This window comes from Hyla sarda, chromosome 6, assembly GCF_029499605.1.
Source record: "Hyla sarda isolate aHylSar1 chromosome 6, aHylSar1.hap1, whole genome shotgun sequence".
Lineage (NCBI taxonomy): Eukaryota > Metazoa > Chordata > Amphibia > Anura > Hylidae > Hyla > Hyla sarda.
Genome location: NC_079194.1, coordinates 106,235,021 through 106,258,509, shown reverse-complemented (window position 1 = coordinate 106,258,509; position 23,489 = coordinate 106,235,021). Strand labels below are relative to the sequence as shown.

At 43.3% G+C, this 23,489-nt stretch overlaps 1 protein-coding gene across 4 annotated transcripts in view; it reads left to right on the top strand.

Annotated features, from left to right (window-relative positions):
* Nucleotides 1-23,489, top strand: part of FRMD4B (FERM domain containing 4B) — a 268,753-nt gene that overhangs the window by 182,427 nt on the left and 62,837 nt on the right. For all 4 annotated transcript variants that reach the window (XM_056524587.1, XM_056524586.1, XM_056524588.1 and 1 more), the window contains one exon: nt 1,068-1,090. In XM_056524587.1, the coding sequence (XP_056380562.1) occupies nt 1,068-1,090 (23 nt within the window). The remainder of the gene's footprint in view (nt 1-1,067; nt 1,091-23,489) is intronic.

Sequence of the window (23,489 nt, the reverse complement as noted above, 5' to 3'; positions counted from 1 at the left end):
GTAAATCCCTTCTATTTAAAAGTCTTAAAGGGGTATTCCGGGAAAAACTTTTTTTTAATATCAACTGGCTCTAGAAAGTTAAACAGATTTGTAAATTACTTCTATTAAAAAATCTTAATCCTTCCAATAATGATCAGCTGCTAAAGTTGAATTGTTGTTTTCTGTCTGGCAACAGTGCTCTCTGCTGACATCCCTCCTTGTCTCGGGAACTGCACAGAGTAGAAGAGGTTTGCTATGGGGATTTGCTTCCACTCTGGACAGTTCCCGAGACAGGTGTCATCAGAGAGCACTTAGAAAAGAACAACTCAACTTCAGCAGCTCATAAGTACTGAAAGGATTAAGATTTTTTAAGAGAAGTAATTTACAAATCTGTTTAACTTTCAGGAGCCAGTTGATATATATATTGGATTTGTTGAGTATTTTGGTGTGGACTATGGTAATATTGTTGTGGATCTGCAATGTATCTGCAGCAAAATCCTCAATAACTGCAGTTTTTTGCAGATTTCTTTTTCCATGAAAATCTGCAGCATTTCTGCAGGGTAAATTGACATGCTGCGCATTTAAAATACAAACATTTTTATGCAGCACGTGGGCGAGATTTCTACAAATCCCATGTACTTTTGTGCTACTCTATTCTGCTGAAGAGTTCTGCTCATGTCCGCTCTGTGTGAACATACTCTCTTCAGGGTAAATACACTTAATGGCCTATCTGCAGAATAGACGATCAATCACTGATTGTAGGGGTGCCAACACTCGGTCCCCCCCCCCCCCCCCCCCATGACTGTGGCCGGTCTGGTTAATGCAGCTTATTTCAAGTTGAATTAGTTGGGCAATAATTGCACCTTCTAAATGCCATTCAGACTTGTGCCCATTATACCAAAATCTCTTGTGTAAACTGTCTCCCAACTATATCAATTTTCTCCTTTGTGTTGAGCAAGTGGTCAGAGGGCATTGCATGCTGGGAGTTGTTGTTCCTTGGTTATTGAAGAGTCACATGTAGTAAATGAATGTCAGCAAGATTTCTCCATCCGAGACAATCTAACTTGTTTCTTCTTCTCCCCTTGTAGGAGGCTCGAGGAGACTTCAGTAGGTAATTAATCACCATCTTTGTCTCTTGTACGTTCATGTTCAGTGTTGGTTTCTGAATGGTAGGCATAGCTGCCAAAGTCTACATCTTCCCCCAGGCCACTTGAAGTTATGTCTGTAGTACTGGGTGAGTAGTCTGCAGACGGGAGGGGGGCTGGTAGGGAGACTGCGCTGACAATCCAAAAATAGTCTTGGATAACATCTCCTAGGTTTCAGCCCAAAATACAACATCTCAGTCAGACAGTGAATGCAGTAGAGCTGTCTGTCATCCCGGGGTTTAATGAATTCCCTCCCTTTCATTATACTCTGTCCTTAGGTCTTGTGGTTACGAACAGTCCCTGTTTTATTGCTGGATGATCATCTGCGGACATTTTCATAGACTCTTATTTTATTTTTTTAGCACAGTGTCAATTCGTAGTGAGTAACTGGACTCTAAATCCCAAATAGATTTTTGTAAAATGTGCAGATTCATGTATAAGTATAGGGTGAGTCTACATGACCCACCGAATGAGTCAAAAATAAGAAAGCATTTTACTTGACCCCTTCAACGTCGAAATAAACTATCTTACTCCCCTGACAGCTTTGTGTGAGTATCTAACATTGGGCCTTGTCAATTTTTGGTGAAAGGGTCATTTTCGAGCACACCCTGGTCAAAGACAGTTACCTGTTATGGTTCACCAATGGGCTCCTGTCATCCTTGTTGGGGAGAAGACTTGTCTGTGAGCATCCTTTAGTCTTGGACGGTTTGATGGCCTTCTAGTGAGGTCTGTGCTAGGTTAAGATACCTTTTTTTTGTTTGTTTGTTTTGTCTTATTTTTAAGCCCAAATTGGCTACTTGTAAAAATGAATTGACCTATAATATAGTTTGATAACCGTTATGTTTTTCTCATAAAGAGCTCCAAATCCCCTGCAGGAGCACAGAATTATATGATAAAATCTGCAGCCACCCCTAGGGAGCTTACTTTCATCATGCATACTGGTTATACATTGAACTTAAAGTTTACCTGTCATTAACACAAAAGTTTTACATAATGTAGATAATACTATTATATGTATATTTGTAATATACAAAAAAAAAATGTATATTTTTGGGTGAAAAAATGCTGTCCCTGAAGCTATTGCCTGTGTGTCTCTATGAGGAGTCCAAATACAGGAAGTGAGGGCAGGACTCTGTGCAGGCTCGTGGCTTGTCAGTCATCCTGCTGTGTGAAGCAAGGGGCATGTCACAGAGGCTAAAAGCATAGAGCCCTGCTTGTCCTCAGTGCACAGAGCCCTGCTTGTCCTTAGTGTACAGAGCCCTGCTTGTCCTCAGTGTAGAGAGCCCTGCTTGTCCTGAGTGTACAGAGCCCTGCTTGTCCTCAGTGTACAGAGCCCTGCTTGTCCTTAGTGTACAGAGCCCTGCTTGTCCTCAGTGTACAGAGCCCTGCTTATCCTGAGTGTACAGAGCCCTGCTTGTCCTCAGTGCACAGAGCCCTGCTTGTTGTTAGTGTACAGAGCCCTGCTTGTCCTCAGTGTACAGAGCCCTGCTTGTCCTCAGTGTACAGAGCCCTGCTTGTCCTTAGTGAACACAGTCCTGCTTTTTCTCAGTGTAATTAGCCCTGCTTGTACTCAGTGTACAGAGCCCTGCTTGTCCTCAGTGTACAGAGCCCTGCTTGTCCTCAGTGTACAGAGCCCTGCTTGTCCTCAGTGTACAGAGCCCTGCTTGTCCTCAGTGTACAGAGCCCTGCTTGTCCTCAGTGTACAGAGCCCTGCTTGTCCTCAGTGTACAGAGCCCTGCTTGTCCTCAGTGTACAGAGCCCTGTTTGTCCTCAGTGTACAGAGCCCTGCTTGTCCTCAGTACACAGAGCCCTGCTTGTCCTCAGTACACAGAGCCCTGTGTGTTAACTGCCTTGGGGTGTTGTGTAGATGAGGTGTTGCTGTCTTGGTATATGAGGGGTTAATCTAACTCTTGTCACTCGTGATGCCAGGGTTAGGGTTAATACGCTGAGGTAAATCTTCGGCCTATCGCCACCCTTCCCAGAAAGGATAGGTGCGTGCATAAATGACTGAATGTCCACAGCAAAGATGAACTTGAACGTGCATGAAACTTTACTGAGGTGTTTGCGGTACATCCAATAACAGCAACAGTCTTATTAACAAAGTCTCTATTCAGCACAGCAGTGATTGACAGATGCTGAGGACCATTGAGTTATCCAGAAATTATTAGAATTAGGGTTTCTTGCAGAGATCCGCTGGATTTAGGGGAGTATTTAGGTCCAGTGGTCTTGCGGAATTAACAGGGATTGAAGTAACTCACAGTTTTTGAGAGATGGCCGCGGCCGCAGGGCTTAGGCCTGGCAAGTGCTGATGACAGCTGCGCAGATTCGTCCTCATCAGCAGCGCAGGAACAAGAGAGAGATTAATGGCCGCCGCTCCCTTATATGGGCAGGGCCGTTTTGGATTGGTCCAATGTCAGCTGTCACTCACCGTTACAATGCATGGTGGGTGATCACCTGACTACCTCCAAAGGTCCTTAACTAGAAAACCATAGAGTTCTGGAATGCATCACGTGACCCTCAGGTCCTGCGACACTACAACAAGGTAAGTATACATTATATACATATTTACACTTAGAATTTGAATAATTTTAACTACTAAAGGGGTGACTAGGGGCTAACTATAGATGAGGACCCCACCAGTACCTAGGGACTCTGGGGACCTCACCACAAGGTAACGGATTCAATCCGGGACCGGGACACCACACCTGCTTGTCCTTAGTGAACACAGTCCTGCTTGTCCTCAGTGTACAGAGCCCTGCTTGTCCTCAGTGTACAGAGCCCTGCTTGTCCTCAGTGCACAGAGCCGTGCTTGTCCTTAGTGAACACAGTCCTGCTTGTCCTTAGTGTACAGAGCCCTGCTTGTCCTCATTGTACAGAGCCCTGCTTGTCCTCAGTGCACAGAACCCTGCTTGTCCTTAGTGAACACAGCCCTGCTTGTCCTCAGTGTACAGAGCCCTGCTTGTCCTCAGTGTACAGGGCCCTGCTTGTCCTCAGTGTACAGAGCCCTGCTTGTCCTCAGTGTACAGGGCCCTGCTTGTCCTCAGTGTACAGAGCCCTGCTTGTCCTCAGTGTACAGGGCCCTGCTTGTCCTCAGTGCACAGAACCCTGCTTGTCCTTAGTGAACACAGTGCTGCTTGTCCTCAGTGTACAGGGCCCTGCTTGTCCACCCACGCTTCCTGTATTTGGCCTCCTCACAGAAACACACAGACAATAGCTGTAGAGACAAAGATATACAATTTTTTTTAAGCAATCTATACTACAAATATACATATAATGCTATTATCTACATTATATAAAAAGTTTTTGTTAGCTACAGTTACATTTTAATAATAAAACAGTATACAGTAAGCTCTCTATTGGCATGCACATAAATAATGAAATTCACTGTCTAGCTTGGGCATTATATTATCTAGTTTGCTACAATGTAATCTTTAGTTTGATATTATTATGTATAAATCAGATATACTAGGTCATTGGATATTTTTAGTTGGCTAAAACTGAAGGGACCCAGTGTGTGATTGAATGTTAATGTAGCATAGATTGGGGCACCAATACATATCATAAAAAGCTTCCCTTTTTTTTATTGATATCCGTATGGGGCTCGCCCTGTCTGGAGCACAATGGCTGGCACGAGGCACAGGAATTACAGGTTCACTTTGCCCTATTATTTGCTTTGTTTACCCTTTATCATACTCTCTACCTACATACAAGGAACAATATAGAGTAGGAGAAATCTTCTGGTCTATAAGTGAATGGACCTATTAGTAACAACTCACTGAACAAATACCCATCACAAAGGTCACACATGGGCTGTTAATGATTCATCCGTCTTTCCCTCTTTTCACTGCCAAAGTGCAGCTGATAAAAACGTAAGAAGTCCTTCCCACCCAATGTCACAGGCCTGGATTAATAATAACCAGTGACCATCTGAACTTGAGACTTCCCAGCCTCTAATCCATGACTTGTGAGCAAGCCACCACATTGTTTAAGGCTTTTCTATTGCGTTTCCTAGTTAACAAGGCAGGGGGAAATGCGTGAATATTTCTTTGAGGGGGAGAGGACATTTTTAGACAATGTAGTCCATGGTTTGTAGCCAATGTAGTCTTCTGGGAAGACTCTGTACGAGATATTGCAGTGTCTGTAAGCATTTTTGCCCATTCATCCAGAAGAGTATTTGTGTCAGACACTGATGTTGGGTGAGAGGACCTGGCTCACAATCCCAGTTTTAGTTAATCCCAAAGGTTTTCGATGGGGTTGAGGTCAGGGCTCTGTGCGGGAGTGTCAAGTTTGCACCTGGTATGGCCAATGGTTAGATATTTAGTCCGAGCCCTACATTATATTTCTGGTGCCTACTGAGAGTTCTGGTATCACACCAGCTGGAGAGCACAAGATCACAGACCATTGACATATAACATTGTCCTGTCAGCAATATTCTGCAGGTTCCCAGGCACCTCCTTGCTACTAAAAATAATCACAATTACAGTTTTTTTCTCAATTGTTCTGATGTGCCAACCTGATTATATAGGGTTGGGTGACTACTGCAAAATCTAGGGCATTTATGAAGAGATACTTATGTGACACTGTTGTTTGAGTGAAAGCACGATATTACAATAAGGATCACTTGTATGGAAAGATACTAAACATCAGGTCTATGACTCTGTCACCAAACAACAACCCTTCACAGAGGAAGTGGGATTCCAACCATTTTGCTGTCTGGGATGAAAAATGAAACTCACCCATTCCACCTACCCAAATAGAAAATAGGGGAATTGCATAGTTGGAATGTTTGTTTGCAGATATACTGCCCACCTTGCCTCGTGGATGCTGCTTGGTCATAAAGAGGATTGCTTGGTTGCCAATGGTCCTAGTTACTGTTTGTCTACCCTGTCTTGCAATAAGGCTCCTTTCACACTATAGAAGTTCACCCGTATAAAAGCCTGTTTGAAAAGCCATTTTAAACGTGCGTTAAACAACCCCATTCAAGTCTATGGTGTTTTTATATTACACGTTATGACCCGTTATAGCCCGTCATGAATAACGGACGTTATTTGTGATGGGAGAAATAACGTGACATGCACTAATTTTTTGCCCGTCACAAGAAACATGTAAATTAACCTCTGTTATTTATAACATTGAAGTCTATGGCTGACATACGTTAGGAAATACACCCGTTAAAGGGGTACTCCGGTGAAAACCTTTTTTCTTTTAAATCAACTGGTGGCAGAAAGTTAAACATATTTGTAAATTACTTCTATTAAAAAATATTAATCCTTCCAGTACTTATTAGCTGCTGAATGCTACAGAGGAAATTCCTTTCTTTTTGGAATACTGATTACATCACGAACACAGTGCTCTCTGCTGACATCTCTGTCCATTTTAGCAACCATGCATAGCAGATGTATGTTAAGGACAGCATGGTGGCTCAGTGGTTAGCACTGCTGCCCTTCAGTGCTGGGGACTTGGGTTCAAATCCCACTAAGGACAACAATAAATAAAGCGTTATAATAACGTCAGCAGAGAGAACTGTGCTCGTGATGTCATCAGAGAGCATTCCAAAAAGAAAAGAATTTCCTCTGTAGTATTCAGCAGCTAATAAGTACAAGAAGGATTAAGATTTTTTAATAGAAGTAATTTACAAATATGCAATGTAGCAATGAGTTACTATTTACAGACCGGTAACAATTTCTAATATTACAGACTGTTTGCTACTGTATCTAAAAGGGACATATCTACCCTAAATATCTAGAAGAGCAACTCTCTAATATATTTGCATGGTACAGATCTTACTCTGCTATTTCATTCTATTATTCTATGCCAAGTTTATAGTTTTAATACTATTGCCTAATACATTGTTAGGTTGCCTTTTAATATGTATGTTCTTCTCACAAGGGCCCTGTGAGAAGTGTCGAAATCTTATCTATATTTTATAAATAAATGATAATTATTATTGAAGCACGATCCACGTATATCCATTTTTTACTCACCTAGAAGGTCCGGGCTACATTGCATTTTTTGGTTTTCCTTTTCTAGCAATTAAGGTATAGTTGCTTGCCCAGTTTGACCTCGGTGCGTAATAGTTGTGAGCTGCACACACCTACATAGTTTTTTCTTTAATTTACAAATATGTTTAACTTTCTGCCACCAGTTGTTTTAAAAGAAAAAAGGTTTTCACCGGAGTACCCCTTTAATGCCCGTTATAATAACGTCCTTAGTTTTACTGAGCATGCTCAGAAGAGGTGACATCACCAGACTCCTGCAGTGCTGAGGGACTACTACTACTCCCATCATGGAACAGACTTGTTTCCATGATGGTAGTAGTAATTCCCTAGCTGTGGGAGTCTGCAGACAGCTGGGGAGGCTACATTAGTGTTTGTACTTCTACACCCATCATGGAACAGAGTCTGTTCCATGATGGGGGTTGTAGTACAGGGGCTGAGGGATTGATCGCACTGGGTTTCACTTCTGAGACCTGATGCGATCTGAAGTTATTAAGCAGGGGAGCGGGTGGCATGCTCTGCAACCCTGCGATGTATCAGTGTATTTTAACTTTCATTTTTTAATCCCCCGCAGGGAGCCCTGAATGGCTGGTACCGAGGAGCCAATCAGGGCTCTCAGAGGGAGATTTAAAAATTTACATTGTGAGTACCAGGGGCCATATCTATATTAAAAGCGCTGTGGGGGGAAAGATATATAGTGCTGCGGGGGGGGGGGGGCAGATATATAGCCTATATATCTCGCCCCCCAGCAGCGCATTAGATATGACCTCCGCTGGCGCATTAAATATATACCCCCCGCCGGCGCATGAAAAAAAATATATCCCCCGCCGGCGCAGTAAATATATACCCCCCCGCCGCAGCTCATTTATAATGTAGCCTCGGAGCACTTCTATATACCTATGCTGCTGCAGCGCTATATGTGAAAAGCATTCTAGCAGCAGCATCAGCCGCTCAATGCTGCTGATAGAAATACTTTTCATACATAGCGCTGCAGCGGCATAGGTATATAGAAGCACTGTGGGGGGCGGATAACGCTAAATGTCTGCCCCCCCCCTCCAGTGCTTTTATAAACATATATCCCTGCAGCGCTATTAATGTAAAATATTTCTATTAGCAGCACATAGTGCCGGCAGACGGCTCCTGACACTATGCGCTCCTTATAGAAATACTTTTCATACATACATACTGCCCCCCCCCCCTGCAGTGTATGGGGGGGCAGATAACGCTATTTGTCTGAACCCCCCCCCCCCCCGTGCTTCTATATACATATACCCCTGCAGGCTATGAATGGAAAGTATTTCTCTAAGGAGCACATAGTGCCAGGAGCCGTAGAGTCAGGAGCACTATGCGCTGCTAATAGAAATACTTTTCATTAATAGCGCTGCAGGGATATATGTATATAGAAGCCCTGTGGGGGGCAGATAACTCTATATGTCTGAAGTCCATATATCCCTGCAGCGCTATTAATGAAAAGTACTTCTATTAGCAGCGCATTGTGCCGGCAGACGGCTCCTGACACTGTGTGCTCCTTATAGAAATACTTTTTATTAATAGCGCTGCAGGGGTATATGTATATAGAAGCGCTGTGGGGGGCAGATAACTCTATATGTCTGAAGTCCATATATCCCTGCAGCGCTATTAATGAAAAGTACTTCTATTAGCAGCGCATTGTGCCGGCAGACGGCTCCTGACACTATGTGCTGCTAATAGAAATACTTTTCATTAATAGCGCTGCAGGGATATATGTATATAGAAGCGCTGGGGTGCAGACATGTAGCATTATTTGCCCCCCACAGCGCTTCTATATACAAATACCCATGCAGCGCTATTAATGAAAAGTATTTCTATAAGCAGCGCATAGTGTCAGGAGCCGTCTGCCAGCACTATGTGCTGCTAATAGAAATACTTTCCATTAATAGCGCTGCAGGGATATATGTATATAGAAGCACTGGGGGGGGGGGGGCAGACATATAGCGTTATCTGCCCCCCATAGCGCTTCTATATACATATACCCCTGCAGTGCTATTAATGAAAAGCATTTCTATAAGCAGCGCATAGTGTCAGGAGACGGCTGCAGGCACTATGCGCTGCTAATAGAAATACTTTTCATTAATAGCGCTGCAGGGATATATGTATATAGAAGCGCTGGGGTGCAGACATATAGCATTATCTGCCCCCCACAACGCTTCCATATACAAATACCCCTGCAGCGCTATTAATGAAAAATATTTCTATAAGGAGCACATAGTGCCAAGAGACGGCTTCAGGCACTATGCGCTGCTAATAGAAATACTTTTCATTAATAGCGCTGCAGGGATATATGTATATAGAAGCACTGGGGGGGCAGACGTATAGCAGTATCTGCCCCCACAGCGCTTCCATATACATATGCCTCTGCAGCGCTATGTATGAAAAGTATTTCTATCAGCAGCATCGGGCGGCTGATGCTGTGGCTAGAATGCTTTTCACATATAGCGCTGCAGCGGCATAGGTATATAGAAGCGCTGCTAGGCTACATTATACATGCTCTGCGGGGGTATATATTTAATGCGCCGGCGGGGGGTATATATTTATTAATGCGCCGGCGGGGGGTATATATTTATTAATGCGCCGGCGGGGGTCATATCTAATGCGCTGCTGGGGGGCGAGATATATAGGCTATATGTCTGCCCCCCCTGCAGTGCTATATATATCTTGCCCCCACAGTGTTTTTTAATATACATATGGCCCTGCTACTCACAATGTTCATTTTTAAATCTCCCTCTGAGAGCCCTGATTGGCTCCTCAGTACTGGCCATTCAGGGCTCCCCGCGGGGGGATTAAAAAATGAAAGTTAAAACACACTGATACATCGCAGGGTTGCGGAGCTTGCCGCCCGCTCCCCTGCTTAATAACTTCGGATTGCATAGGGTCTCAGAAGTGAAACCCAGTGTGATCAATACCCCAGCCCCTGTACTACAACCCCCATCATGGAACAGACTCTGTTCCATGATGGGGGTAATATTACAAATACTAATGTAGCCTCCCCAGTTGTCTGCAGACTCCCGCAGCCGGGGAATTACTACTCCCATCATGGAAAGAAGGCTGTTCCATGATGGGAGTAGTAGTAGTCCCGGCCGTGGGAGTCTGTAGGCAGAGGTGTTCGTTAACACCCGTTATTTCAACCGTTATTAAACGTCCGTTTTTTACACAGAAAACAGATGTTAAATAATGGGTGAACTTCATATTGTGAAAGGAGCCTTAGGCAGAGCTGAGATGGCAACCGCCATTGTATTCTTTAACACAAGTGATCTCAACAGTGTCACATCAGCAGGGAGGCATTTAAAAAAGAAATGATAGCTGGTTGGATCACTGGCCATAGCCTAACAATGGATTCATTCAGGATCTAAGACAAGCCGGAAGCGCACATCAAACCCGCTCCAAGGTGTAAGCTCTGTGCTTTGTACATGTAATAACCTGGCCGTACAAAACACATTCACAGCCTGAGTGACAGTCAAGGTCAGCAGTCACTGCTGGAAGGTGTGAGAACGTACGGGCAGCAAAGGCTTTTTTCTTTTTACCCCTGGGAAAGGTTCTATAGGGTTGTAGCAACACGTTTTTTAAGTGAATACAATACATGAAGAATACTATTGATTCTATATTCTCCCTATTGGGTAGATTGGCAGGTGAGACATCAATAATGTTGCCGCTTTAATAAAAGATTTGATAAGGTCAAGTTTGTCACTGACAAAGAAGTCAGTACAGCCGATGTGTTATTTTAGAAATAAGGTATGGATTGTAAACAGGAAAATAGCAAGACTCCCCCAAAAGATGACACCAATGTAGTTGAACATATTTATTGATAATTTGGTCAAATGCTTGGTGGTTACAACTCTCAAAGAGGCATGATAAGCATAGTGGTTACAGGTATTCCATACTAATGCTTGGCACTTGAATGTGAGAAACTTCTAAAACAAACGGCTAACACTCTGCTCATTTGGGTGGAGTGACCTGCACAATGTCAGTACATGACCCCTCCAGGGAAGTTACTCTTTCTCTACGCCATGCTTTCCAGTCCCTGAAGCCTTTCTGGCCTTCTCACAGTCACACCTGGGTGCCTTAGGCCCGCCACTCCTATTACACAAGCAGCAGGTCAGGCCTTTCATACATGCAGACAACTCACCAAGGCCTGCAGTCCTATAGCACTATGTAAACTGTCCAGGGACGTCCTCCTCTTTTTTTCTGCTCTGTCTTCTGCTGGGAAAGTTCCACTCTGTTCAGTCAGAGCTACAGAGCTGGCAGCGGGCTCCTCTGCAGAACACGTGGTTGAAGCCACACTAAACCCCAGGCCCTCTTCTCTTGTTATGTTACAAGAGTTCTACACTGTGAAGTAGCATCACTCTATGGAGGCTGAATTGGTCTACGCTCTTAAACCCGCTGGATTGTGTCATGGCACTCGTTGGCATGATGACAATAACACAATGTGTTGAGTGACAATGACACTCAGTTCAGTATAAAAAGTATAGCACATGAGCTATTCTCTTTCCCTAATTCCCAGGTTATGGAAACAACATAGCTTTCTGTGCTTTACCATTACCATAGCTCCCATTCATTCCTATGGGAGGTACAGAAACCACAAAGAAAAGCCAGCTCACCGCATCAAGGTGTTATAGGGTTTGGGGGTCCTATTCTAGACATAGATATTGGTCCCAGAGGTGGGTATGCCATAAATGTCTGAATGTCTGAGATGGTAATCCCATCTCAATGCAAATATTTCCTTTGGCTATAGATACGTTTTAACATTTGGATACACCTTGTGTCTCTGTTCTTTACAACTGCTTGCTGGCAGTGAATAGGAACATTCTAATCCAGTGTCTTAAAACCTTCAGACTTAAAGTGTGGTTACTTTTGTGCGCTCCTACATTTTTAATGCAACATACTATAAAATTGCAGACATGTTAAAAAGATGATTTCATATAGAAATAGAAACCTAAACATATGATGTAAACTGGTGAATGTTTTCCTTGTTTTGATTCTAGACGCATTTTGGGGAGTGAATGTGTCTCATACAGATACTGTACATTGCTTTGGTATCACCTGGACACCAGCCAAGTCTTGTAGATAACACAAGTATTCCGACTGGGGTCCACATCAAGTGCTTTATACCATCAAAACATTGGCACGGACTCAGCCCGCAACTCAACATTAGTAAACCACATGAATGCCTTAATGGGAGGTGTTGAGCTCCCAAAGTGTAATGTCAGCAGAAGGGGTAAGGGCGATGGTACTTGGCACTCGATTTACCATTTCTCATACTGTAATTATGTTTTCAAAATCAAAACTGGACAAAATTGACCTAATGTTGGATTGTAATTTTCATACTTACTATAAACTGCTATAAATGCCAAGTCAGCTGTCACCTGGATAATAGATATGACTACAAAGTCTCCTCCACAACCTTCTCTATATAGAATGCTGGAAAGCCATTTGGGATTTATCCCATTGCATATTGGCCATATAAAGTCGGATTCCTTCCCTTGGCCTGTAGAAGGGTGAGCTTGCTTGTCTGCCTATTTCTAACTCTGTAGATTCTGTAATCTAACATGAACACGATCTCTTAGAACAAAATGGTGATAATGTTTATGTAGATATATGGAATCCTTATCTAAGGTTACCCTTCCCCTTCACTCACCATATTCCTTACCTACACACACATCTTTCTTTAGTTGAACTTGATGGACATGTCTTTTTTTCAACTGTACTAACTATGTTACTCTATAACATTTTAGAAAGTATTATTATTCGAATGCATGAATTATTGAAGAAATACAGGATCTGCAGTAGCTGTAGCAGACATGTCCTTCCTGCCACCATGACCAATGCAAAATAAGAGACAAGGAAGCAGAAATGTTATATACTGAACTTGTGACACAAGGGGTAGAGCAGGGCAGTATATCAGGGGAGTATAAATGTGTCATTGACATAACATGCACATCTCTATTAGCCACTGTTATAGCATGGCCTACCAATGAAAAAATAGTACAACTGGCAGCAATAAAACTGGGATGTAAAATAATTTTCAAATAAGTTTTTTAGAACCCTTTGAAAGGGCATCTGTCACATGGATAATGCAGATCTGAGCTGAGCAGGGGGGGGAACAGTTCCAGGATAACTTGTCATTTGTTTATGTTAATCTCTGTTTATTCTGAGCCATGTTGTTATCTGTATAATTATTCATATAGAGAGAGCTGTCAATCACTGAGTAGGACCACCCACTTGACTACTTAGCAGAGGTTTACATGAATAAATGATAAGTTATCCTGGGACTGTTGCCACAAAACTATATATCAATATACTCTACTCCTCCTCCTCCTCTATAAGTTGATGTCTGCAGAGCTGAAAAACCTTGATTTACCTCCCCCATTCTCTTAGTGCCTCTGGTATTACATGCCCGGCCTCCACTGTGATCCTGTTCCTGGCTTCCAGAGGTCAACGCAACCGACTTCAGCTTAGCCAAATGGCCGCAGCGATGTCCCACCTCAGCCAGTGATTGGCTGAGCAGTAGTGTGACGTACTGGACCCCAGTACCTGGAAGAAGACAGGGACTGGGGCTCCATACCTCCCTTCCGCTCAGCCAATCACTGGCCGAGGCGGAGTTGAGCTGCAGTCTGAGGTGTCGACCTGCAACCAGGAAGAGAATCGCAGTGGAGGCCGGGGCAGTGATATTGAAGGCATCGGGGGAGTGGCGGAAGGTAAGTCTTATAGTTTTTGGTTTTATTGCTTGCAGACTAGGAAGTTTTTTTTTTTTAAAGAAGATAAGGTTTGGTAGGTTATGGTGGTGCTACTGACCTCTTCATTGTTTTTCCTTTGATATGCCTTTAAAGAGCCCATTCAGCCAAAGACTGCTACCATCATGTGGTATGTGTTCAAGTCTGTGCTTAAAAACATTTTTTTTTTGCCCATTGGGAACTTTTAAGATTAGTGATCACCATTATACCACTACAATTCTATGACTGTGGGCTGACAATAAAAACTAGAAAAAAAAAAAAGATATTGCAGTGAATGCTTAGTGCATAGATAATGTCTCCACTAAGTACTAAATCCTTGTAGATAATAAGAACAATTAGTCTGGAATGTAAAGTTTACTGTCAGTCTTGTATGTCCAAACTTTTACTGGTATGAACTGGTGGCTGCGCTGATACCACATGACTGTGATATAAGGTATTTTTATAGTGCAAACCATTATCTAGTCATTATTCATCCAGTGACCCAGCAGGCCTCTTATCCAATACCTAATAATCCTTCTGTCCATGTCACATGGGTAACCACCACGCATTGCCCCATTAGCTTTTCTCTAGTCCAACCCATAAGTTAAGGGTGACTCAATGCCTTAGAGTGATGTATTACAACTAAGTAGATACTAAAGGCTAAAAGGGGATTAACCTGGTGACCCAAACAGAGGAAAACGAACAACTCCAATTGTTCTTGCCCAGACAGAAAGAATTCCATTTTCATTAATTTTCCATCTACAAAAAAAATAGTAGACTATATGACTAATGGCATTAGTGGTGTGTGAGTATCTATCTATCTGTCACCTGCACTTTTACTCACGGTTGGGTCTAGGGTCAGTTTCAGGTGACTCTAATACAGATGCATTTTTTACATCTATGTTATGGCTTTACAGCCATTTATCCTTCGCTTTTGTTCTACTGAACCAAACATAGATCACAAAAGGGATCTGTGGTCACCTAAGCTCTGTTCAGTGGAACTGTTGGTGGTCGTGACTAGGGTTTAGAAATATGTAGAACTATGCTTTAGAACAGGGGTCTCAAACTCAATTTATCTGGGGCCACTGGAAGTAGCAGCTGGGTGAGGCTGGACCGCATGATCCCCTCACATATAATGCCCCCATCATGTGCCCCTCACATATAATGCCCCCATCATGTGCCCCTCATCATCCACCAGCAACACCCCCCATCGGCAGTAGCACCTCCATCATCCACCAGCAACAACCCCCTCCCCATTCCCCCTACCCCCCTGTGGTAATAGCATGAGCTGACGGATGATGGGGGGGGGGGGCTACTGCTGGAGGATGAGCATTAGGTAGGTAGCAGTTTCCCTACATTAGGAGGGTAGCAGTTTCCCCACATTAGGTAGCACAGTTTCCCCACATTAGGTAGCTGTAGCACAGATACCCCACATTAGGTAGCCTTAGCACAGATTCCCCACATTAGGTAGCCTTAGCATAGATTCCCCACATTAGGTAGCCGTAGCACAGTTTCCCCACATTAGGTAGCGCAGCACAGTTTCCCCACATTAGGTAGCGCAGCACAGTTTCCCCACATTAGATAGCGCAGCACAGTTTCCCCACATTAGGTAAAATCGGGTTGTAAGTCTATCTTGCTTTCTTACCCGACTGCTTTTTTCCCCTGGTATTTATTATTATGTCACATCCTGTTTGTCGCACGTGGGTTTTGTAGGTTTTGGTTTCCAACTCCTCTGAGTTGTCGGGAAAAAATCCACAACAATTCAACAAATTCGGGTTGGAAACCTTTATAAATATGTGGTAAAGCTCAGAAATGTCGGGTTACGCCCCTTTTTCGGGTTTGGGAGAATCCACATCGGGTCCGTCGGGAAAAAATGTTGCATTGTGTCGCAGACTGGCGCACGATGTCTGCGACATGGCGCAGACAAAGATGCGCCAAAAAAAACCGACAAAACAAGTCGGGTTTAGAATAGTAAATGAGGGCCATAGTGGATTGCTGAATCCTTACCTCCCATGGACTCCCATTTGCTACCAAAACTGGTGACAGTGGCACCACATTCCCTCGACGCTCCTACATGGAGAGAACCAGAGGACCAGGCTTCCAAGTACACGTGCGCTCTCAGAGGCGACTATGAAGCCTGGTCCTCGAGTTCAAAACCTAGCAGTGAGGGCAGGATACTTTGTGTTACTTCCCACATACAATTTATTGAAGCCGATCCCTAAAGGGGTACTCTCGTGGAAAAAAAATTTCTTTAAATCAGCTGGTGCCAAAAAGTTAAACATATTTGTAAATTACTTCTATTTAAAAATCTTAATCCTTCCAGTACTTATCATCTACTGTATGCTCCACAGGAAGTTCTTTTCTTTTTGAATTTCTTTTCTGTCTGACCACAGTGCTCTCTGCAGACATATCTGTACATGTCAGGAACTGTCCAGAACAGGAGCAAATCCCCATAGCAAACCTCTCCTGCTCTGGACAGTTCCTGACATGGACAGAGGTGTCAGCTGAGAGCACTGTGGTCAGACAGAAAAAAAGTTTAAAAAGAAAAGAACTTCCTCTGTAGTATACCGCAGCTGATAAGTACTGGAAGGATTAAGATTTTTAAATAGAAGTCATTTACAAATCTTTTTAACGTTCTGGCACCAGTTAATTTAAAATAAAAAATAATAATTTCCCTGGGGTGCCCCTTTTTAGTAGCCCAGACGCAAGAGATAAAGGTTGGCCAATTTGGGGCATTTTGGCTGATCATCGCATGTAAATGACATGAAAATGATCGTCTGTGATGGCAGATCAACGTCTGTTCAGATAAAATCAGCCATGTTGGATTACTTTGGCCATGGTTATTTGCTAGCTGTGATTTAATTTTTTTGAATCCCAGTGATGTGCCAGTTTGGCCTGACATGTGACTGGTGGGATCGTTCTTATGAACAATCTCTTAGTCCCAGGACCGAATTTGGTTGATAAATGTCCCATGTGTATGGTCAGCTTTATTCTTTCACAATGCTGCTATCGGCATGGTAAAGAATTAGACAGCGAAAGCAGCATGGCGGACATGTGATAGACAAGATTTGATTTGTTTCCATAAAGCTATTTCTGACTGCGCAGGAAATCTGTTATCAAGACAGAAATAACTTGGTGTAAATGTGGAGAGCATGACAAAGATAACATTGCACAGAAGGGTATTTGCTGAGGAAACTGAACTGGCGTCCAGATGGGCACATGGTGCCGGTTGTTTTCTTTAAAGAGCTGACATGTAAGATTTCCTATCCAAGCTTTATGCCGGGAGCTAAACATTGGCTAATACAACATAACACAGGGGAGACTTGTATTGTCCAGAGCAGCTGGACTCTGGATAGAACAAGAACTGACATTACATGAGAGATACAGAATGCTATTGGGATCATTTGATCTAGAAGTTTATGCCTGTTTAAAGGGTGTGTTTTATTATTTATTTTATGTGTTTGTAATATAAAACAAAGTAACTTTCTAAATAGTCATAATTTAAAAAAAAAATTTAAAAAATTCTCCTGCTGTTTTGTGTATACAGCTCCTTTGCAGCCCAATGAGCCTCTATGGTTACAGAGTACAAACAAACCCTGTGTACTCTGATCCTAGAATGCTATTAATTCTGTCAGTAGAGCCGCGCAGCCTGGAAACAGCGTTCACTTTATATCGAATTTACCACAAAAAAACTAACCTCTGCAATTTCAAAAAGTTTCATATATGGGCTTTTCCAGGGAGAATTCAGCCGAAAGAATGAACACGTTCATTCTTTTAGTGGAATCCAGATCTGCATCAGAAGTTCTGCTACGGACCTTCTGTAGTGTCCACTAAACTGCAGAATCCCATGGAGATCAAGGGGGTTCTGCTGTAAACTGATTATTCTGAGCCGAAAATCTGCCCCTACTTCTTGTACACCTAAACATAACGTGCACATTTCCAACACCAGCCTCCAATAATAGGTAAACCCCCAATAATAGGTATCAAACATAGAAAAGGTAGATTCCAATCCAGCGTGGTAAATGGTATAAACTTTATTTAAAAAATTATATGGACACAACACAATCCAGATGAGTGGTGAAACGCTGCTGACACAGTCCAGTTTGCAGGAAAATCCCATAAAACACTGGACCGCACTGCTGATCAATGATTTCTTCATGGTCCCTATATTCTAAGCAGTGATACATTGCAGCAAATGCATTGAGTGGCCTCTTAAATGTCTTCTATCCAGGTTACAGTGCTCCATTCCTCATTTCAAACAACATAAAGCAATTTTATTTTTATTTTTTTATGGACTGGATTGTTTGTTCAAAGAAAGGATTAACCAGATTTCGAACAAAAAGGGTCTACTTTTCCTCCAGATACGTCACCACACCTGGCTATGGGTTATATCTGGTATTGCAGCTCAGCTTCATTAACCTGTATTGGGTTGAGGTGGAATACTGGACCCGTGGACTAAGATGGTGCTGCTTTTCTGTTCCTGGACCACTGATATGAATGATCTAGACATATGGCCCTGGGGATTTGGACGGCATTGTTTGCAGTCAGGGTGCTGCACTTTTGTCCCTATGTCATCCAGCGTGGATAAGGTTCTTGAAAACCGGGCAATAGTCATCAGGTCACCATGTCCAGCCGATGCTAGTCACAGCTGTTGGTGCTGTCCTGCTTCTCCATGTCTCTCAGCAATGTATTTACCTTGTGAGTCACTGTGTATTCTAGGTTCAGGCTGTAACTCTTTAAATATATTGTTTACTATGTGAACACTGGGTAGGAACTGCCTTAATAGATTACTTGAATGGGATCCAACAGGTTGATTATGATCTATGCATAAAAGCTTGTAGAAAGTAAAATAAAGTGTTTTAGTAGAGTAGTAAGATAAATCCAGTCTGTTCAATCCAAAACCGGGTTGATCCTCTCTTTCAATGTTCTATATGTCCATCACATTCTTCCAAAATCTGCCCCCCTCCACTACTTAAGACCTGCTTTCCCAAACTCATTTTACAACACTGTACAGTGGCATGTCACTTGACAGTAGCAGCAAATCGCAGTGGGACCCATCAAAAGTGCACAATCTTTTTTTCTTATCTCTGACAACTTAGACCACAGTCTAGCATTCTAGGAGCCACCACTAGGAGCAGCATAAGGGAAATCTATCAACAATCTTGAGCCTTTAAAATACTGATAGCTTTATAGGGAGGTCAGTGAGGGGAGTGTAGAGATACCTGCTGTTTCAGACATGCAACATGTATGAACGATTTACCCAATTTCATTTCAAGGCCGCCACCATAGCAAGTGCCCAGGTGGTGGGCTCTTCTGGTTAAGTGCCCTGAACTATTTGTATTAGGTTTCCCTGGCCCCTCCTACATGGTGGTGTCTTGATCTGGACACTAGAGATGTCAATTGTAGCTGAAGAGGCCAGAGAAACTCAGTACTGGGAGCTCTGTATACTTAACCAGATGAGCCCACTTCCTGGACACTTGCCATTGCAGTGACCAGGAGATTAAAGGGGTTCTCCACCATAAGATGATTTTAGTACGTACCTGGCAGACAGTAATGGATATGCGTAGGAAGGATCTGCGCTTGTTTTAGGGCTAAATGGCTATGTTGTGAGATTACCATAACACTGTGGCTAGCTTTTTGTGAACTGGTATTTCCTATTTCAGTTTTCTTCTTTGCCTACAAATCCCATAATTCCATTTTCCTCCCTCCCACACATCAGCCACCCCACCCATTGAAACATAAATGAGCTGCATCCATTCAAAAGACCTGTGGTTTTCAATCAGGGTGCCTACAGCTGTTGCAAAAATACAATTAGTTGCAGATTGATCCCTCTCCCACCAAGCGATCGCTCCACCCATTGAGCAGAGAGGCTCCCTGTCATCAGCTGACTAGTGAGTCAGGTCTCGGCCGCATTGAAACCTGGGAAAAATCTGAGACAACAGTCATTTTGTATGCTGTTAAAAATAAATATTGGAGTGAAAATCACAGAAGAATTGTGAGAAAACCGTCACACACTGGTACAGACACTATATTATGAACTACACTAACTTTACAGCCCCTGTAGCATAGTCAAATAAAAAACATTCCTGGAATACCCCTTTAAAGAATTATTTTCTTGGTTATGCAAGTTTCATGACCAAAACAACAGATATTGTTGACTCCCGGATCCCTGCTTTTAATGGCTCAAAACTTCTGACATATCCCCTTTGAAAGCTTACTGTATACTATGTGTATGTGTACATTAAACTGAAAATGGCAAAATAAGAGATTTGGAACTCTGTAGCAAAAAAAGAAAAAAACAAAGCTCCAAATTATTTTTAAAGATAAATTATTAGTTTAATTATTAGGTTATTCAGCGCATAATGATGGACCTAAAAACTGACACAGGGTTAAAAGGTGGACATTCTTTTTCAGAGTCTTTATCTCATTGGGGTAATCACTCACTGTATTGAGGGCACTAACATATACACAGCATAAAAAGATAAGGTACAAATAGAACACTTGAAGATGGCGTGGCTCTTGTTGGCTTTACTAATGGTTCCGTAACTTCAGTCATCTAGTCTGCCAAATAAAGGCAGGCATTTAATATCCCCGGAGGAGTCCGACCTGTCAGGACAGATACAGGCCCAGCATAACACAGACAGACGTGTACTTAAAAACAAAATAAACATTTTCTGTCTCCCAAAGCTTATATTTGGTTACTGAACTTGACTCCGTAATGATACCCATCTGCAGACACAAGTGTCCACGTAAGATCTTCTTATTTGTGTTGAGTTTCATTAGGTTTTACCTATCAAGAAATATGTTGGATAAAGATGTTGGATCACGTTGAGTTGGAAAATGTCCTCCTCGAAGTTATTGTGATCTAAATAAGTACCGTATATACTCGAGTATAAGCCGAGTTTTTCAGCACGATTTTTCATGCTGAAAACGCCCCCCTCGGCTTATACTCGAGTGAACTCTCCGCCTGTCAATCCCTTCTCAGTGGTCTTCAACCTGCGGACCTCCAGATGTTGCAAAACTACAACACCCAGCATGCCCGGACAGCCATCGGCTGTCCGGGCATGCTGGGAGTTGTAGTTTGGAAACATCTGGAGGTCCGCAGGTTGAAGACCACTGCAGGCCTTTGTCATCATCCAGACCCCCCCTTTAGTTTTCTACTCACCTCCCCTTGGTGGGAAAGAAGGGTGAGCTGGTCCGGGCCATCTATGCTGCAGGGACTGTCCGGTGGGGAGGGTTAGTCATTCCGGGCTGTCCATCTTCACCAGGAGGTCCTCTTCTCCGCTGTGGGCCGGCCCCGGACTAGTGACGTTGCCTTGACGATGACGCACAGGGATGTCCCTGCGCGTCGTCGTCAAGGCAACGTCACTAGTCCGGGGCCGGCCTAGTGAAAATGGACAGCCCGGAAGGACTAACCCTCTCCACCGGTCCGTCACTGCAGCATAGATGGCCCGGACCAGCTCACCCTATCTTCCAACCGAGGGGAGGTGAGTAGAAAACTAAAGGGGTGGTCTGGATGATGACAAAGGCCCGGCAGTGGTCTTCAACAGCCGATGGCTGTCCGGGCATGCTGGAAGTTGTAGTTTTGCAACATCTGGAGGTCCGCAGGTTGAAAACCACTGATTGAAGGGATTGACAGGCGGTGATGATGAAGGGGGGGGGATTATGATGAGGGGGATGATGACAGGGTGATGATGACGGGGGTCTGGATGATGACAGGATGATGATGACGGGGGTGTTAATGACAGGGGGGATGATGTATTTCCCACCCTAGGCTTATAGTTGAGTCAATAACTTTTCCTCGGTTTTTGGGGTGAAATTAGGGGCCTCGGCTTATATTCGGGTCGGCTTATACTCGAGTATATACGGTAATTGTGCATCTGCACTTAATCCACACGCCCAATCCACCGCTTGTAAGTGTCTGCAAGGGAGGATGGCCCGGATACCTTCTGCTATCGATTAAGGCAGTGTTTCCCAACCAGGGGGCCTCCACATGTTGCAACTCCTATTATGCCCAGAAAGCCTTTGACAACATAACATAACAAGGCCGCAACATAACATATTGTGAAAGAGTCTGAAAAAAAAGTAATCAGGAGGAATTTTAAGCATTTAATTTTGTTTTGTAGCAGTTTTGAGAGTCAGCTCAGTGCAGGGGTAACTCGCTGTGCAAAGTGCTGCTCCTGATGTCTTTGAAGTAGGGAGAATTCCAATTTAAAACTAGTATAAAATATTGGAACATTTGGCCCATTGTAGTAGCTAATCCTCCATGAATGGCCCTCGAAAGCTTTTATGTTTATTAATGGCTCATAGCCTCCCCAGGAAAGTTAAGTTGACTGCATAAAGGAACCATATGCATAAACCCTAATGCTGCCTAAAAACATTGGTGCAATTTATCATTATGTTTGGAAGGTTTTTTTTTTCTATTCATGTTGCAATGGTTTAGCACACTCATTTTCCGAGAGAAAAGTGTGTGACTTTTCGTATAGAAGATTTTTCAGGCTGTTGACTATATGGTTGCCATGTGGTAATAACAGTGCTTCCTAGGGAGAAAAGCTTTGCAGTACAGCATATTATGAAGCCTACCAGAATTTATTTGACAGATTTGTGATAAACCTCTATTGGTATCTATATAAAATTATGGTCCATAGCAGGGTATAGATTATATATGGGGCCTTAAAGGGGTACTCCGCCCCTAGACATCTTATCTCCTGTCCAAAGGATAGAGGATATGATATCTGATTGCGGGGGTCCTCAGTGGTGATCTCAGCTGCGGCACCCAAGACATCAGGTGCACAGAGCGAACTTCGCTTTGTGCCGGATGACTGGTGATGCGGAGCGGAGGGTTGTGATCTCACGGTCATGCCCCACTCATGATGTCACAGCCACGCCCCCTCAATGCAAGACTTTGTGAGGGAGCGTGACAGGCGTCATGCCCCCTCCCATAGACTTGCATTGAGGCGGCATAGCTGTGATGTCACAAGCCTGTGTTGCTACACCCGATGCTCTAAATGAACGCCGGGTGCAGCAGGGAGATGACGGGGGTCCCCAATGACTGACTGATCAAATATCTTATCCCCTATTGTCTGCATAGGGGATAAGATGTCTAGGGGTGGGGTTCCCTTTAAGCTAGCCATACACTTAAGATATGTGTTGGTTGAACATATAATATCGTGTTGGAGAGATTGGCCTAGATTGGTTGGTTTTCAGCTGCCCAATCCTTTTGTTCTTGGGAGATAAGCCTCCACCAGAGGGGTCTGGCAGAAGCTTTGTTCCATCTACCCATCTAGAACACATGCATGAGTGGCCAAGCCAATTGGGCATCTGTATGGGGAAAGGAAAGAAGGAAAGCTGTGAGCAAAATGAGCATTTAGCTGACAGCTGTCTTATGTGCATGTCCACCTTTAGACAGTCCTTGGTGAACAGTTTCATAAAGTTTGAGGGTAGCAGTTGGTCATTTCATGAAAATCAAAAAAGTGTCAGGATTTGTTTTTTCTCAACCACCCCAGAAGACCATTGTAGGGCAGTAAGGGCCAATTCCTGCAACACAGTCTTGGGTAAATGTACGTAGGACAAGTAGACATTTAAATTCAAGTAAGGTAAAACTCAGACACCATCACTTATGA